This window comes from Saccopteryx bilineata, chromosome 2 (genome assembly GCF_036850765.1).
Source record: "Saccopteryx bilineata isolate mSacBil1 chromosome 2, mSacBil1_pri_phased_curated, whole genome shotgun sequence".
Classification (NCBI taxonomy): Eukaryota; Metazoa; Chordata; class Mammalia; order Chiroptera; family Emballonuridae; genus Saccopteryx; species Saccopteryx bilineata.
In genome coordinates this window covers 249,309,181-249,324,808 of record NC_089491.1, presented here as the reverse complement: position 1 = coordinate 249,324,808, position 15,628 = coordinate 249,309,181, and the positions used below count along the sequence as shown (strand labels likewise).

General features: G+C 50.9%; 2 protein-coding genes across 4 annotated transcripts in view; one reads left to right on the top strand and one right to left on the bottom strand.

The window, feature by feature from the left end:
- Positions 1 to 15,190, bottom strand: part of PPIL2 (peptidylprolyl isomerase like 2) — a 41,053-nt gene extending 25,863 nt beyond the window's left edge. For all 3 annotated transcript variants that reach the window (XM_066259956.1, XM_066259957.1, XM_066259958.1), the window contains exons 1-2: positions 15,058 to 15,190; positions 12,963 to 13,012 (exon numbers count right to left, since the gene is read on the bottom strand). In XM_066259956.1, the coding sequence (XP_066116053.1) occupies positions 12,963 to 13,012; positions 15,058 to 15,089 (82 nt within the window). In that variant the 5' untranslated portion in view covers positions 15,090 to 15,190. The remainder of the gene's footprint in view (positions 1 to 12,962; positions 13,013 to 15,057) is intronic.
- LOC136325498 (octapeptide-repeat protein T2-like) lies at positions 4,908 to 5,784 on the top strand (the record flags this gene model as incomplete). The annotated part of the gene is given in 4 exon segments (XM_066259984.1): positions 4,908 to 5,275; positions 5,277 to 5,445; positions 5,490 to 5,555; positions 5,680 to 5,784. Coding segments are annotated over 4 exon segments (708 nt in total), but the record flags the coding sequence as incomplete, so codon positions are not given.
- Positions 15,191 to 15,628: the final 438 nt, after the last annotated feature.

Below are 15,628 nucleotides of genomic sequence, written 5' to 3'. Positions count from 1 at the left end.
TCTCCTATGTGCCCTGGCCGGGAATCGAACCCGGGTCCCCCGCACGCCAGGCCGACGCTCTACCGCTGAGCCAACCAGCCAGGGCCTTGTGTTCATTGTTGACGACAGTGATTCGTTATCAGACACAGATGAGGACAATCTAATGGATGGGAAGTTTGACAGTGATAAGGAGTTGTATAAATTTTATTCTTTCTTGCTGACCTGTGGTGGCGCAGTGGATAAAGCGTCAATCTGGAAACGCTGAGGTTGCCGGTTCAAAACCCTGGGCTTGCCTGGTCAAGGCACATATGGGAGTTGATGCTTCCAGCTCCTCCCTCCCTTCTCTCTCTCTCTCTCTCTCTCTCCCCCCTCTCTATAATGAATAAATAAAATCTTTGAAAAAAAAATTTTTTTTCTCTCTACACCTCCCCCTCTTGCAGCTCGTGTGGAGCAAGTTGGCCCCAGGGCACTGAGGATGGCTCCAAGGCCTCCACCTCAGGTGCTAAGAGCTCGGAGGCTGCAACCAAGCAACGCCATGTATCCAGATGGGCAGAGCACTGCCCCCCTAGTGGGCTTGACGGATGGATTTCGGTCAGGGCGCATGCAGGAGTCTGTCTCACTGCCTCCCCTACTCTCACTGAATAAAAAAAATAAAATAAACAATCAACCAATGAATGCATAAGTGGAACAACAAATCAATGTTTCTGTTTCTTGCTTTCTCTCTAAAATTAATAAATTTTAAAAAAATTTTGTTCCCAGTACTTGTAAAAGTTATGTTTATACTACACTGTAATCTATTAATAAAAACATGTCTAAAAATATACTGTACATACCTTAATTAAAAAATACTTTATTGCTAAAATTGCTAACCATCACCTAAGCCTTTAGCAAATCATGATCTTTTTTTTGGTGGAGGGTCCTGCCTTGATGCTGATGGATGCTGACCTATCAGAGTCATGGTAGCTGAAGGCTGGGAAGGCAGTAACAATTTCTTAAAATAAAACAACAGTCAAGTGTACCACATGACTGATTACTCATGACTCTTCCTTTCATGAGTAATCTCTCTGTAGCCTGCAATGCTGTTTGACAGCATTTACCCACAGAACTTCTCTCAAAAGTGGAGTCAATTTGCCTGACCAGGCGGTGGCGCAGTGGATAGAGCATCGGACTGGGATACGGAGGACTCAGATTCAAGACCCGAGGTCACCAGTTTGAGCGCGGGCTCATCTGGTTTGAGCAAAAAGCTCACCAGCTTGGACCCAAGGTCGCTGGCTCAAGCAAGGGGTTACTCGGTCTGCTGCAGCCCCATGGTCAAGGCACATATGAGAAAGCAATCAATGAACAACTAAGGTGTTGCAACGAAAAACTGATGATTGATGCTTCTCATCTCTCTGTTCCTGTCTGTCCCTGTCTATCCCTCTCTCTGACTCTCTCTGTCCCTGTAAAATAAAAAAATTAAAAAAAAAGTGGAGTCAATCCTCTCAAACCCTGCCACTGCTTTATCAGCTAAGTTTATGTAACCTTCTAAATCCTTTGTCATTTCAAAAACCACTTTCTTTGTTCATTCATAAGAAGACGCAATTCAGTTACATTTTCAGGCTCTACTTCTAATTCTAGCTCTTTTGCTATCTCCACTACATTTTCAGTTACTTCTTCCACTGGTCATGACCCCATTAAAGCCATCCTTGAGGGTTGGAATCAACTTCTTTCAAACACCTGTTAATGCTGACATTTTGACCTCCTCCTATGAATCATGAATGTTTTGGTATCTAGAATGGTGAATCCTTTCCAGAAGGTTTTCTTCAAATTTATTTACTTATTGATAGAGAGGGAGAGAAAGAAACATGATTTGTTGTTCCACCCATCCATGTATTCATTGGCTGCCTGGATTGAACCTGCAACCTTGTGTATTAGGATAATGCTGTAACCAACTGAGCTAACCAGTCTGGGCTTAGAAGGTTTTCAACTTAATCTGCCCAGGTCCATCAGAGAAAACATTATTTACTGTAACTATAGCCTTATAAAATGTTTTTTTTAAATTTTTCAATTCATTTGGGACAGAAAGAGAGAGTGTGTGTGGAAGGCAGGAAGAGAGGAAGGGAGAGAGGAAGAGAAAAAGAAAGAGAGAGGAAGAGAGAAGGGGAGAGGAAAAGAGAGAGAAGGAGAGAGAGAGAAAGAGAGGAGAGAGGGAGAAAGAAGAGAGAGGGAGAGAGGAGAGAGAGGAGAGACAGGGAGAGAATGAGAGAGAAGGAGAGAAGAGAAAGGAGAGGAAAGGAGAGAGAGGAGAGAAGGAGAGAGAGAAAAAGAGAGGAAGGGAAGAGAGAGGAAGGGGGAGGGAGGAAGGGGGAGAGAGAGGAAGGAAAAGAGGAAGGGGGAGAGAGAGGAAGGGGAAGAGGAAGGGGGAGAGAGAGGAAGGGGGAGAGAGAGGAAGGGGAAGAGAGAGGAAGGGGAGAGAGGAAAGGGGAGAGAGAGGAAGGGGAGAGAGGAAGGGGGAGAGAGAGGAAGGGGAGAGAGAGGAAGGGGAGAGAGAGGAAGGGGAGAGAGAGGAAGGGGAAAAGAGAGGAAGGGGAGAGAGGAAGGGGAGAGAGGAAGGGGAGAGAGAGGATGGGGAGAGAGAGGAAGGGGAAGAGAAAGGGGGAGAGAGAGGAAAGGGGAGAGAGAGGAAGGGGGAGAGAGAGGAAGGGGGAGAGAGAGGAAGGGGAAGAGAGAGGAAGGGGAAGAGAGAGGAAGGGGAAGAGGAAAGGGAGAGAGAGGAAGGGGAGAGAGAGGAAGGGGGAGAGAGAGGAAGGGGAGAGAGAGGAAGGGAAGAGAGAGGAAGGGGAAGAGAGGAAGGGGAAGAGAGAAGAAGGGGAGAGAGGAAGGGGAGAGAGGAAGGGGAGAGAGGAAGGGGAGAGAGAGGATGGGGAGAGAGAGGAAGGGGAAGAGAAAGGGGGAGAGAGAGGAAAGGGGAGAGAGAGGAAGGGGGAGTGAGAGGAAGGGGAAGAGAGAGGAAGGGGAAGAGAGAGGAAGGGGAAGAGGAAAGGGAGAGAGAGGAAGGGGAGAGAGAGGAAGGGGAGAGAGAGGAAGGGGGAGAGAGAGGAAGGGGAGAGAGAGGAAGGGAAGAGAGAGGAAGGGGAAGAGAGGAAGGGGAGAGAGAGGAAGGGGAAGAAAGGAAGGGGAGAGAGAGGAAGGGGAGAGAGAGAAAGGGGAAGAGAGAGGAAGGGGAAGAGAGGAAGGGGAAGAGAGGAAGGGGAGAGAGAGGAAGGGGAGAGAGAGGAAGGGGAGAGAGAGGAAGGGGAGAGAGAGGAAGGGGAAGAAGAAGGGGAGAGAGAGGAAGGGGAAGAAGAAGGAGAGAGAGAGGAAGGGGAGAGAGAGGAAGGGAAAGAGAGAGAAAGGGGAAGTGAGAGGAAGGGGAGAGAGAGGAAGGGGAAGAAGGGGAGAGAGAGGAAGGGGAAGAAGGGGAGAGAGAGGAAGGGGAAGAAGGGGAGAGAGAGGAAGGGGAAGAAGAAGGGGAGAGAGGAAGAGAGAGGAAGGGGAGAGAGAGGAAGGGGAAGTGGAGAGAGATAGAGAAAGGGGGAGAGAGGAAGGGAAAGAGGAAGGGGAGAGAGAGGAAGGGGAAGGGGGAGAGAGAGATAGAGGAAGGGGAGAGAGAGAAGAAGGGCGAGAGAGAGGAAGGGGAAAAGAAAGGGGGAGAGAGAAAGAGGAAGGGGGAGAGAAAAAGAGAGGAAGGGGGAGAGAGAGGAAGTGAAGAAGAAGGGGAGAGAGAGGAAGGGGAGAGAGAGGAAGGGGAGAGGAAGGGGAGAGAGAGGAAGGGGAGAGAGAGGAAGGGGAGAGAGAGGAAGGGGAGAGAGAGGAAGAGGAGAGAGAGGAAGGGAAGAGAGAGGAAGGGGAAGAGAGAGGAAGGGGAGAGAGAGAAAGGGGAGAGAGAGGAAGGGGAGAGAGAGAGGAAGGGGAGAGAGAGAAAGGGGAAGGAGAGAGAGATAGAGGAAGGGGGAGAGAGAGAGAAGAACGGGGAGAGAGAGGAAGGGGAAGAGGAAGGGGGAGAGAGAGGAAGGGAGAGAGAAGGAGGAGAAAGGGGGAGAGAAAGAGAGAGGAAGGGGGAGAGAGAGGAAGGGGAGAGAGAGGAAGGGGAAGAGAGAGGAAGAGGAGAGAGAGGAAGGAGAGAGAGAGGAAAGGGGAGAAAGAGGAAGGGGAGAGAGAGAGGAAGGCAAAAGAGAGGAAGGGGAGAGAGCGGGGAAGGGGAGAGAGAGGAAGGGGAGAGAGCGGGGAAGGGGAGAGAGAGGAAGGGGAGAGAGAGAAAGGGGAAGAGGGAGGGAAGAGAGAGGAAGGGGAGAGAAAGGAAGGGGAGAGAGAGGAAGGGGAAAAAGAAGGGGAGAGAGAGGAAGGGGAAGAAGAAGGGGAGAGAGAGGAAGGGGAAGAAGAAGGGGAGAGAGAGGAAGGGGAGAGAGAGGAAGGAGAAGAGAGAGGAAGGGAAGGAGAGAGGAAGGGGAGAGAGGAAGGGGAAGAGAGAGGAAGGGAAAGAGGAAGGAAAGAGAGAGAGGAAGGGGAAGAGATAGAGGAAGGGGGGAGAGAGAGAGGAAGGGGGAGAGAAAGAGAGAGGAAGGGGGAGAGAGAGGAAGTGAAGAAGAAGGAGAGAGAGAGGAAGGGGAGAGAGAGGAAGGGGAAGAGAGGAAGGGGAGAGAGAGGAAGGGGAAGAGAGAGGAAGAGGAGAGAGAGAAAGGGAAGAGAGGAAAGGGGAGAGAGAGGAAGGGGGGAGAGAGAGGAAGGGGAGAGAGAGAAGAAGGCAAAAGAGAGGAAGGGGAGAGAGCGGGGAAGGGGAGAGAGAGGAAGGGGAGAGAGAGAAAGGGGAAGAGGGAGGGGAGAGAGAGGAAGGGGAAGAAGAAGGGGAGAGAGAGGAAAGAGGAGAGAGAGGAAGGGGAAGAGAGAGGAAGGGGAAGAGAGAGGAAGGGGAGAGAGAGGAAGGGGAGAGAGAGGAAGGGGAGAGAGAGGAAGGGGAGAGAGAGAGAAGAAGGGGGAGAGAGAGAGAAGAAGGGGGAGAGAGAGGAAGAGAGAGGAAGGGGAGAGAAAGGAAGGGGAGAGAGAGGAAGGGGAAGAGAAAGGGGAGAGAGAGGAAGGGGAAGAAGAAGGGGAGAGAGAGAAGAAGGGGAGAGAGAGAAGAAGGGGAGAGAGAGGAAGGGGAGAGAGAGGAAGGGGAGAGAGAGAGAAGAAGGGGGAGAGAGAGGAAGAGAGAGGAAGGGGAGAGAAAGGAAGGGGAGAGAGAGGAAGGGGAGAGAGAGGAAGGGGAAGAGGAAGGGGAGAGAGAGGAAGGGAAAGAAGAAGGGGAGAGAGAGGAAGAGAGAGGAAGGGGAGAGAAAGGAAGGGGAGAGAGAGGAAGGGGAAGAGGAAGGGGAGAGAGAGGAAGGGGAAGAAGAAGGGGAGAGAGAGGAAGGGGGAGAGGAAGGAGAGAGAGAGGAAGGGGAAGAAGAAGGGGAGAGACAGGAAGGGGAAGTGGAGAGAGAGAGAGGAAGGGGAAGAGGAAAGGGGAGAGAGAGGAAAGGGGGAGAGAGGAAGGGGAGAGAGAGGAAGCGGAAGAAGAAGGGGAGAGAGAGGAAGGGGAAGTGGAGAGAGAGAGAAAGGGGAAGAGGAAGGGGGAGAGAGAGGAAGGGGGAAAGAGAGGAAGGGGAGAGGGAGGAAGGGGGAGAGAGAGGAAGGGGGAAAGAGAGGAAGGGGAGAGGGAGGAAGGGGGAGAGAGAGGAAGGGGAAGAGGAAGGGGAGAGAGAGAAGGAGGAGGAGAGAGAGGAAGGGGAAGAAGGGGAGAGAGAGGAAGGGGAGAGAGAGGAAGGGGAAGAAGAAGGGTAGAGAGAGGAAGGGGAAGTGGAGAGAGAGAGGAAGGGGAAGAGAGAGATAGAGGAAGGGGGAGAGAGAGAGAAGGGCGAGAGAGAGGAAGGGAAGAGAGAGGAAGAGGAGACAGAGAAAGGGGAGAGAGAGGAAGGGGAGAGAGAGAGGAAGGGGAGAGAGAGAGGAAGGGGAGAGAGAGAGAAGGGGGAAAGAGAGGAAGGGGAAGAGAGGAAGGGGAGGGAGAGGAAGGGGGAGAGAGAGGAAGGGGAAGAGAGGAAGGGGAGAGAGAGGAAGGGGAGAGAGAGGAAGGGGAGAGAGAGGAAGGGGAGAGAGAGGAAGGGGAAGAAAGGAAGGGGAGAGAGAGGAAGGGGAAGAAAGGAAGGGGAGAGAGAGGAAGGGGAAGAGAGGAAGGGGAGAGAGAGGAAGGGGAAGAGAGGAAGGGGAGAGAGAGGAAGGAGAGAGAGAGGAAGGGGGAGAGAGAGGAAGGGGAAGAGGAAGGGGAAGAAGAAGGGGAGAGAGAGGAAGGGGGAGAGAGAGGAAGGGGGAGAGAGAGAAAGGAGGAGAGAGAGGAAGGGGGAGAGGAAGGGGAGAGAGAGAGAAGAAGGAGGAGAGAGAGGAAGGGGAAGAAGAAGGGGAGAGAGAGGAAGGGGAAGTGGAGAGAGAGAGGAAGGGGAAGAGGAAAGGGGAGAGAGAGGAAGGGGGAGAGGGAGGAAGGGGGAGAGAGAGGAAGGGGGAGAGAGAGGAAGGGGAGAGAGAGAGAAGAAGGAGGAGAGAGAGGAAGGGGAAGAAGGGGAGAGAGAGGAAGGGGAAGAAGGGGAGAGACAGGAAGGGGAAGAAGAAGGGGAGAGAGAGGAAGGGGGAGAGAGAGGAAGGGGGAGAGAGAGGAAGGGGGAGAGAGGAAGGGGAGAAAGAGGAAGGGGAAGAGGAAGGAAAGAGAGAGGAAGGGAGAGAGAGGAAGAGGAAGGGGAGAGAGAGGAAGGGGAGAGAGAGGAATGGGGAGAGAGAGGAAGGGGAAGAGAGAGGAAAGGGAGAGAAAGGAAGGGGAAGAAGAAGGGGAGAGCAAGGAAGGGGAGAGAGAGGAAGGGGAGAGAGAGGAAGGGGAGAGAGAGGAAGGGGGAGAGAGAGATAGAGGAAGGGGGAGAGAGAGAGAAGGGTGAGAGAGAGGAAGGGAAGAGAGAGGAAGAGGAGAGAGAGGAAGGGGAGAGAGAGAAAGGGGAGAGAGAGGAAGGGGAGAGAGAGAGGAAGGGGAGAGAGAGGAAGGGGGAGAGAGAGGAAGGGGAAGAGAGGAAGGGGAAGAGAGGAAGGGGAGAGAGAGGAAGGGAAAGAGGAAGGGGAGAGAGAGGAAGGGGAGAGAGAGAGGAAGGGGAAAGAGAGGAAGGGGGAGAGAGAGGAAGGGGGAGAGAGAGGAAGGGGAAGAGAGGAAGGGGAGAGAGAGGAAGGGAAAGAGGAAGGGGAGAGAGAGGAAGGGGAGAGAGAGGAAAGGGAAGAGAGAGGAAGGGGAAGAGAGGAAGGGGAGAGAAAGGGGAAGAGGAAGGGGAGAGAGAGGAAGGGGAAGAAGGAGAGAGAGAGGAAGGGGAGAGAGAGGAAGGGGGAGAGAGAGAAAGCGGAAGAGAGGAAGGGGAGAGAGAGGAAGGGGAAGAGAGGAAGGGGAGAGAGAGGAAGGGGAAGAGGAAAGGGAGAGAGAGGAAGGAGAGAGAGAGGAAGGGGGAGAGAGAGGAAGGGGGAGAGAGAGGAAGGGGAAGAAGAAGTGGAGAGAGAGGAAGGGAAGAAGAAGGGAGAGAGAGGAAGGGGAGAGAGGAAGGGGAAATGGAGAGAGAGAGAGGAAGGGGAAGAGGAAAGGGGAGAGAGAGGAAGGGGGAGAGAGAGGAAGGGGGAGAGAGAGGAAGGAGGAGAGAGAGGAAGGGGGAGAGGAAGGGGAGAGAGAGAGAAGAAGGAGGAGAGAGAGGAAGGGGAAGAAGGGGAGAGAGAGGAAGGGGAGAGAGAGGAAGGGGGAAGAAGAAGGGTAGAGAGAGGAAGGGGAAGTGGAGAGAGAGAGAGGAAGGGGAAGAGGAAAGGGGAGAGAGAGCAAGGGGGAGAGAGAGGAAGGGGGAGAAAGAGGAAAGGGAAGAGGAAGGGGAGAGAGAGAAGAAGGAGGAGAGAGAGGAAGGGGAAGAAGGGGAGAGAGAGGAAGGGGAGAGAGAGGAAGGGGAAGAAGAAGGGGAGAGAGAGGAAGGGGAAGAAGAAGGGGAGAGAGAGGAAGGGGGAGAGAGAGGAAGGGGGAGAGGAAGGGGAGAGAGAGAGAAGAAGGAGGAGAGAGAGGAAGGGGAAGTGGAGAGAGAGAGAGGAAGGGGAAGAGGAAAGGGGAGAGAGAGGAAGGGGGAGAGAGAGGAAGGGGGAGAGAGAGGAAGGGGGAGAGAGAGGAAGGAGGAGAGAGAGGAAGGGGGAGAGGAAGGGGAGAGAGAGAGAAGAAGGAGGAGAGAGAGGAAGGGGAAGAAGGGGAGAGAGAGGAAGGGGGAAGAAGAAGGGTAGAGAGAGGAAGGGGAAGTGGAGAGAGAGAGAGGAAGGGGAAGAGGAAAGGGGAGAGAGAGGAAGGGGGAGAAAGAAGAAGGGGAAGAGGAAGGGGAGAGAGAGAAGAAGGAGGAGAGAGAGGAAGGGGAAGAAGGGGAGAGAGAGGAAGGGGAGAGAGAGGAAGGGGAAGAAGAAGGGGAGAGAGAGGAAGGGGAAGAAGAAGGGGAGAGAGAGGAAGGGGAAGAAGAAGGGGAGAGAGAGGAAGGGGAGAGAGAGGAAGGGGAAATGGAGAGAGAGAGAGGAAGGGGAAGAGGAAAGGGGAGAGAGAGGAAGGGGGAGAGAGAGGAAGGGGGAGAGAGAGGAAGGGGGAGAAAGAGGAAGGGGAAGAGGAAGGGGAGAGAGAGGAAGGGGAAGAAGGAGGGGAGAGAGAGGAAGGGGAAGAAGAAGGGGAGAGAGAGGAAGGGGAGAGAGAGGAAGGGGGAGAGAGAGGAAGGGGGAGAGAGGAAGGGGAGAAAGAGGAAGGGGAAGAGGAAGGAGAGAGAGAGGAAGGGAGAGAGAGGAAGAGGAAGGGGAGAGAGAGAAAGGGGAAGAGAGAGGAAGGGGAGAGAGAGGAAGGGGGAGAGAGAGGAAGGGGAAGAGAGAGGAAAGGGAGAGAAAGGAAGGGGAAGAGAGAAGGGGAGAGAGAGTAAGGGGAAGAAGAGAAGAGAGAGGAAGGGGGAGAGAGAGAGGAAGGGGAATAGAGAGGAAGGGGAGAGAGAGGAAGGGGAAGGGGGAGAGATAGAGGAAGGGGAGAGAGAGTAGAAGGGGGAGAGAGAGGAAGGGGAAGTGGAAGGGGAGAGAGAGGAAGGGGGAGAGAGAAAGAAGAAGGGGGAGAGAAAGAGAGGGAGAGGAAGGGGAAGAGCAAGGGGAGAGAGAGAGAGAGGAAGGGGGAGAGAGAGAGAGGAAGGGGGAGGGAGAGGAAGGGTGGAGAGGAAGGGGAAGAGGGGAAGGAAGGTGAGGGAGAGAAGAAAGGTGGAGGGAGAGAAAGAAACATCTACTTGTTCCACTTAGTTGTTACATTTAATTTTGCACTCATTGGTTGCTTCTCACGTGCACCCTGACTAGGAATCAAACCTGCAACCTCAGCATGTAGGGACAACACTCTATTCACTGAGCCACCTGGCCAGGCTGAAATGTATTTCTTAAATGAAAAGACTTGAAAATCAGAATTACTCCCTTGATCCATGGGCTACAGAATATTCTGTTAATATGCATTAAAACAATATTAACCCCATTATACATCTCCACCAGACTTCTTGGGTAACCAGGTGCACTGTGAATGAGTAGTATTTTGAAAGGGGTATTTTTTTTTTCCTGAGCAGTAGGTGTCAACAGTGGGCTTTAAACAGTCAGTACTGACCAGGCGGTGGCGCAGTGGATAGAGCGTCGGACTGGGATGCGGAAGACCCAGGTTCAAGACCCGAGGTCGCCGCCAGCTTGAGCGCGGGCTCATCTGGTTTGAGCAAAAGCTCATGAGCTTGGACCCAAGGTCACGGGCTCGAGCAAGGTATTACACAGTCTGCTGAAGGCCCGCGGTCAAGGCACATATGAGAAAGCAATCAATGAACAACTAAGGTGTCGCAATGCATAACGAAAACTAATGATTGATGCTTCTCATCTCTCCGTTCCTGTCTGTCTGTCCCTATCTATCCCTCTCTCTGACTCTCTCTCTCTGTCTCTGTAAAAAACAAACAAAAAACAAACAAACAAAAAACCAGCCAGTACACGCCCTGGCCAGACAGTTTAGTTGGTTTAGACCATCATCCCAAAGCACAGGGGTTGCTGGTTTGGTCCCCAGTCAGGGCACATACAGGAACAGATCAATGTTCCTGTTTCTCTCTCTCAAATCCATTTAAAAAAATTTTTTTTAATTTTTTAAAATAAATAGTACACTGTGTTGTAAACAGATATTCCATCATCCATGCTTTGCTGTCCCATTTACAGAACATTAGCAGAGTAGATTCAGCGTAATTCTTAAGGACCTTAGGATTTTGGGACTGGTAAATGAGCCCTGGCTTCAACTTCAAGTCACCAGCTGCATTAGTTCCTAACAACCAAGTCAGCATGTCCTTTGAAGCTTTGAAGCCAGGCACTGTCTTCTCTCCAGCTATGAAAGTCCAGGACAGCATCTTTTTCCAATATAAGGCTCTTTCATCTACATTGAAAATCTTCTGTTTATTGTTGTCACCTTCACTGCTAGATACTTGCTGCTTCACCTTGTACTTTTATATTACAGAGACAGCGTCTTTCCTTAAACCTCATGAACCAACCTCTGCTGCCTTCAGGGTTTTTTTTTCTGTAGTGTCCTTACTTCTTTCAGCATTCCAAGTACTGAATAGAGTTAGGGCCTGTTCTGGACTAGGCTCTGGCTTAAGGGAACGCTGTTGCTGGTTTGATCTTCTAGCTAGACCTCTGAAACTCTCTGTATCAGCAATAAGGTGGTTTTGCTTTCATATCATTTCTGTGTTTACTGGAGTAGCACTTTTAATTTCCTTCAAGAACTTTTTGTTGCATTCACAACTTGGCTAACTGGTTCAAGAGGCCTAGCTTTCAGCCTATCTTGGCTTTCCACTTGCCTTTATCAGTTACTATTCCTAGCTTTTGACTTAAAGTGAGACTCAGACCTGACCTGTGGGGTGCAGTGGATAGAGTGACAACCTGGAATGCTGAGGTCCCTGGTTCAAAACCCCTAGGTCACCAGCTAGAGTGTGGGCTCTTCAGCTTGAGTGCAGGCTCTTTGGCTAGAGTGCTAACTCGTCAGCTAAAGCAGTGGTCCCCAACCTTTTTTGGGCCACGGACCAGTTTAATGTCAGAAAATATTTTCACGGACCGGCCTTTAGGGTGGGACGGATAAATGTATCACGTGACTGAGACAAGCATCAAGAGTGAGTCTTAGACGGATGTAACAGAGGGAATCTGGTCATTTTTTAAAAATAAAACATCGTTCAGACTTAAATATAAATAAAACGGAAATAATGTAAGTTATTTATTCATTCTCTGCGGACCAGTACCAAATGGCCCATGGACCAGTACCGGTCTGCGGCCCGGGGGTTGGGGACCACTGAACTAAAGCACTGGCTAATCAGCTTGAGCACAGAATCATGGATATGATCCCATGGTCGCTGGCTTGAGCAACGGGTCACTGGCTCAGCTTGAGAACTCTCCTCCAAGCCCCCAACCTCCAATCCTGTCAAGGCACATATGAGAAGCAATCAATGAACAACTAATGTGATGCAACTACAAGTCGATACTTATCTCTCTCCTCCCTCTCCATCTCTCTCTCTCTCAAATCAATTTTTTAAAAAAAGTGAGAGACAGACAGACAGCTCTTCCTTTCACTTGAACACATAGAGGTAACTGTAGGTTTATTAACTGGCCTAATTTCAATATTCTTGTAGCTCAGAGAATAGGGATAGCCGAGAAGAGGAAGAGACAGGGAAGGGCCAATCAGTGAAGCAGTCAGGACACACACATTTCCTTTTTTTTACAGAGACAGAGAGAGTTAGTGTTAGGGATAGGAACAGACAGACAGGAACGGAGAAAGATAAGAAGCATCAACCATCAGCTTTTCGCTGCGACACCTTAGTCGCTCACTGATTGCTCCCCCATATGTGCCTTGACCATGGGCCCCCAGCAGACCGAGCAACCCCCTGCTCAAGCCAGCGACCCTGGGCCCACGCTGGTGAGCCTTGCTCAAACCAATGAGCCTGCGCTCAAACTGGCGACCTTGGGGTCTCCAACCTGGGTCCTTCCACATACCAGTCCGATGCTCCATCCACTGCGTCACCGCCTGGTCAGGCACACATTTCTTAATTAAGTTTACTGTCTTATAAGGGCATGGATCATGATGCCCCAAAACAATTACAATAGTAACGTCAAAGATCACAAATCACCATAACAAATATAATAAAAAAGTCTGAAATAGTATAAGAATTACTGAAATGTAATACAGAGACACAGAGTTAGCAAGGCTATTGGAAAAAATCACACCCAGACTTGCTCAAAAAACACAATATCTGAGGAAGGAAATTTGACTTGGGATGAACACCCAATACAATATATAGATGATGTATCATAGAACTGTACACCTGAAATCTATTTTCCGTAAATCTACTAATGAATGTCACCCCAATAAATTCAATTTAAAAAACCTAATATCTGGGCCTGACCTGTGGTGGCGCAGTGGATAAAGCATCGACCTGGAAATGCTGAGGTCACCGGTTCGAAGCCCTGGGCTTGCCTGGTCAAGGCGCATATGGGAGTTGATGCTTCCTGCTCCTCCCCCCCTTCTCTCTCTCCCCCTCTCTATCTCCTTTCTAAAAAATGAATAAATAAATTAAAAAAAAAAAAAAAAAAAACACCTAATATCTGCAAAGCGCAATAAAGCTAAGTGCAATAAAAGCAGGTATTTCGGCCGGTATTAACTTGATAAAGAATGTCATTTTAACCTACATTAAAAAACCCCCACAAGATTAAACATTTTCTTGTATTTTTAGTGTACTTCCTCTTTTCTGAATTGTCTGTGTCCTCAGCCCATTTATCCACTATAATTTACATGTTCTAGTTAATTGTTCATTTTTACAGGCTCATTGCATAGTGAAGACATCATGCCTTAATTACACCCCATATATACTGAAGGGAACAAGAATTTCATGCCTTACCTGGTTTCTTGCCACCATAGAAGTGAGTGTATTCCGCACAGGTAATATACCTGAAGGAGAGAGAGAGAATCTTACTTCTACCCCCTTTGTAAAGGACAGAGTCTCTGGAAGCAATGGATAACTGAATCATTTCAGTCATTCAGCAAATGCTCATTAAACACCTACTATATGATAGGCACATAACAATAAACACAACAGACATGGGGATACACAAACAATTCCGCTTTGCTCTAAGAAAATGAACTGAATTTAACAGGTTTGATGATGAGAAGGAGCTAGCCATGTGAAGAGCTGGGGGAAGAGCTTTCCAGGCAGAAAGGCCAAGCAGGCATATCACATATAAAAGCCATGGCAGGAGTAGCTGTGTTCCCAAAGAAGGGTGAAGTCACTGACAAACAGTGTGCACGGGGCATTCAGCAGCAGATAAAGAAGATAAAGACAGTGGGTCAGATCACGAGGGGTACTGCTGGCCATGTAAGGATTCTGGATTTGCTGTGAGATGGAAAGCTGTTGGGAAAACAACTGTGTTAGGCTTGCTCGCTTGTACTCTGCCTGATTAGTGTGTGAGCACGTGTCAGTGCCACATGTGTACAGGCTATGTAAGGCTACGTACAGTGCTTGCTCTCAGGGTGGCTGGCAAATTGAGGATTGCGTGCCCACCACCGTGAGGGGCCATTTTTGCTGTTCATTTGCCCTGAGAAGTGGTTTTCCCCTGCCTGTTTGCTCGTCCACCATTTGAGACTCTATTAAATGAAAATGGCCCAACACTTTCTAGCTCCACAGTTTCTCTACTGTCTGCTGAAACCAATGTGGACCTGCCTGGCCTCAGCTGCCAGCATTACAAAAACTGTTGGAGGGTTTGGAGTAAGGCCCAGACATGGTCTAATACAAGTCCTCAAAGCATCACTTTAGCTGCTGCACGTAAAGAAGAAGCAAGAAAGGCAGCAGAAATTCAATCTGGAGATGACTATAAAGGTCCGAGAAGGTGTTGACATAAATTCAGCCTATGTTGCAGATTGGTGGCGAGAGAGTGGTCAGTTTCTGGAAAAGCCAGCAGGGCTTACTGAAGGACTGGAGGAAAGAATTGCTGAGGGAAAGAGATAACAGGTCTTACTCCCAGACTTCTGACCTCAGCAAAATGAGATAGGACAAATGGGGAAGAAGCAGGCTCAGGCACTGAGAAACAAGGGTCTCGTTTGGGGCATATTAAATTTGAGATGTCTACTGGACCTACAAGTGGCCATGTCAAGCAAGCAACTACTGCAAGATTAGACCACCCACGGAGAATATAAAGAGAGAAGAAATCTGGGGGATGAGGTCTGGGAGAGGGGGAGGAAGATCCAGCAAGAGACTGAGAAAAGAGAGGCCTCTGAAGAAGACTGAAAATAAACAGCATGTAGTGTCCCAATCACCAATGAGGGGGTTCAGAAGGAGAAAGGCGGTCAATTGTGTCATATGCTGTTGAGAAACCCAACAAAATGAGGACTGGGAATTGCCCACTAACTGGGATCCTGACAAGAGTAGTGCTGGGGTAGAAAGCCTTACTGAAGTGGTTTCAAGGGACAACTGAAATCAGCAAGTAGCCACAGCTCTTTCACGTAAGAAACACGGTGGCAGCTGGAGGGGAACAGGGGCAGGGTTGGTTTGTCTAAAATTGGAAGGTTCTAGAGCAAGTGTGTAGGCTCCTGGGCGTGAACCAGCACAATGCGAGAGGCAGGAGGTCCAGAAGAGAGGGGGGCTAATTCAGGAGCAGAGCTCGCGAGCGGGCAGGAGGGCGGTCCAGGGCAAAGCGAAGTCGAAGGAGCTGCGTCCGAGGAGCGCGCAGGCCGGCGCTAGGCCGCGCCCAGGTGAGGGAACTTAAGGTCTAGTAGAGCAGACGCCTCCAAAGCCGGGATCCCGGGAGATCTCGACGCTGGGGTAGGGTGACATTACCCAGCCTGGGGAAGGGGAGAAGCGACAATGGAGAAGGGTTCTGGGGATCAGCTCTGAAAGAGCGAAGGAGGGAAAAAAAGAGGGAAGGGGGACAGCGCAAAGTGAGGGACAGGGGGAGACTGAGCCAGAGCGGGGCTCCGCTCCTGGCTGCGGCTCAACTTACATCTTGTCTTTCTGATGCTGTCGCTTCCCCATAGCGGCAGCGGCGAGGGCGACAGGGCTGGTGAGCACGGAAAAACGTCCAACAAATAACTAAGACCGCGGCGTTTCGGCTGAGCTCCTTAACTACTTCCGGGTCCCGCCCCGGAGGTAGGCGCTGGGCATGCAGGGAACTGTGGTCCCTAGACGCAAGCCGGCGAGTCGATGGGCGAAGCTAGTCCTTGGGCGGAGTTCCCAGTTGGGCTCGTGTTCTTTTAGAGCTGCTGCATCTCAGCTCCGAAAGGCTCCGGAGCGCATCGCCTATCCGCTCAGCCCGACTCAGTGCCATCCCCACACAAACCCTGTTTTGCCCTGAACTCTCAGGTCTTTGAAAAAGTCCGTCTGGAGCCTACAGTCCCACCAGCCTCTTCGCCCCAACTCTGCTTCCCTCAATGACAGATGCCTCCAAAGCGACGTCCACATCCCCTGTGTGCCTGTTCATTTCCCATTCTCTCTACCCATTTGGTCCCCACCGCCTCCAGGACTCTCTCCTGGGTGGCCCAAGCCTGAAGGTCCAAAACCTTCACTGATCCCTT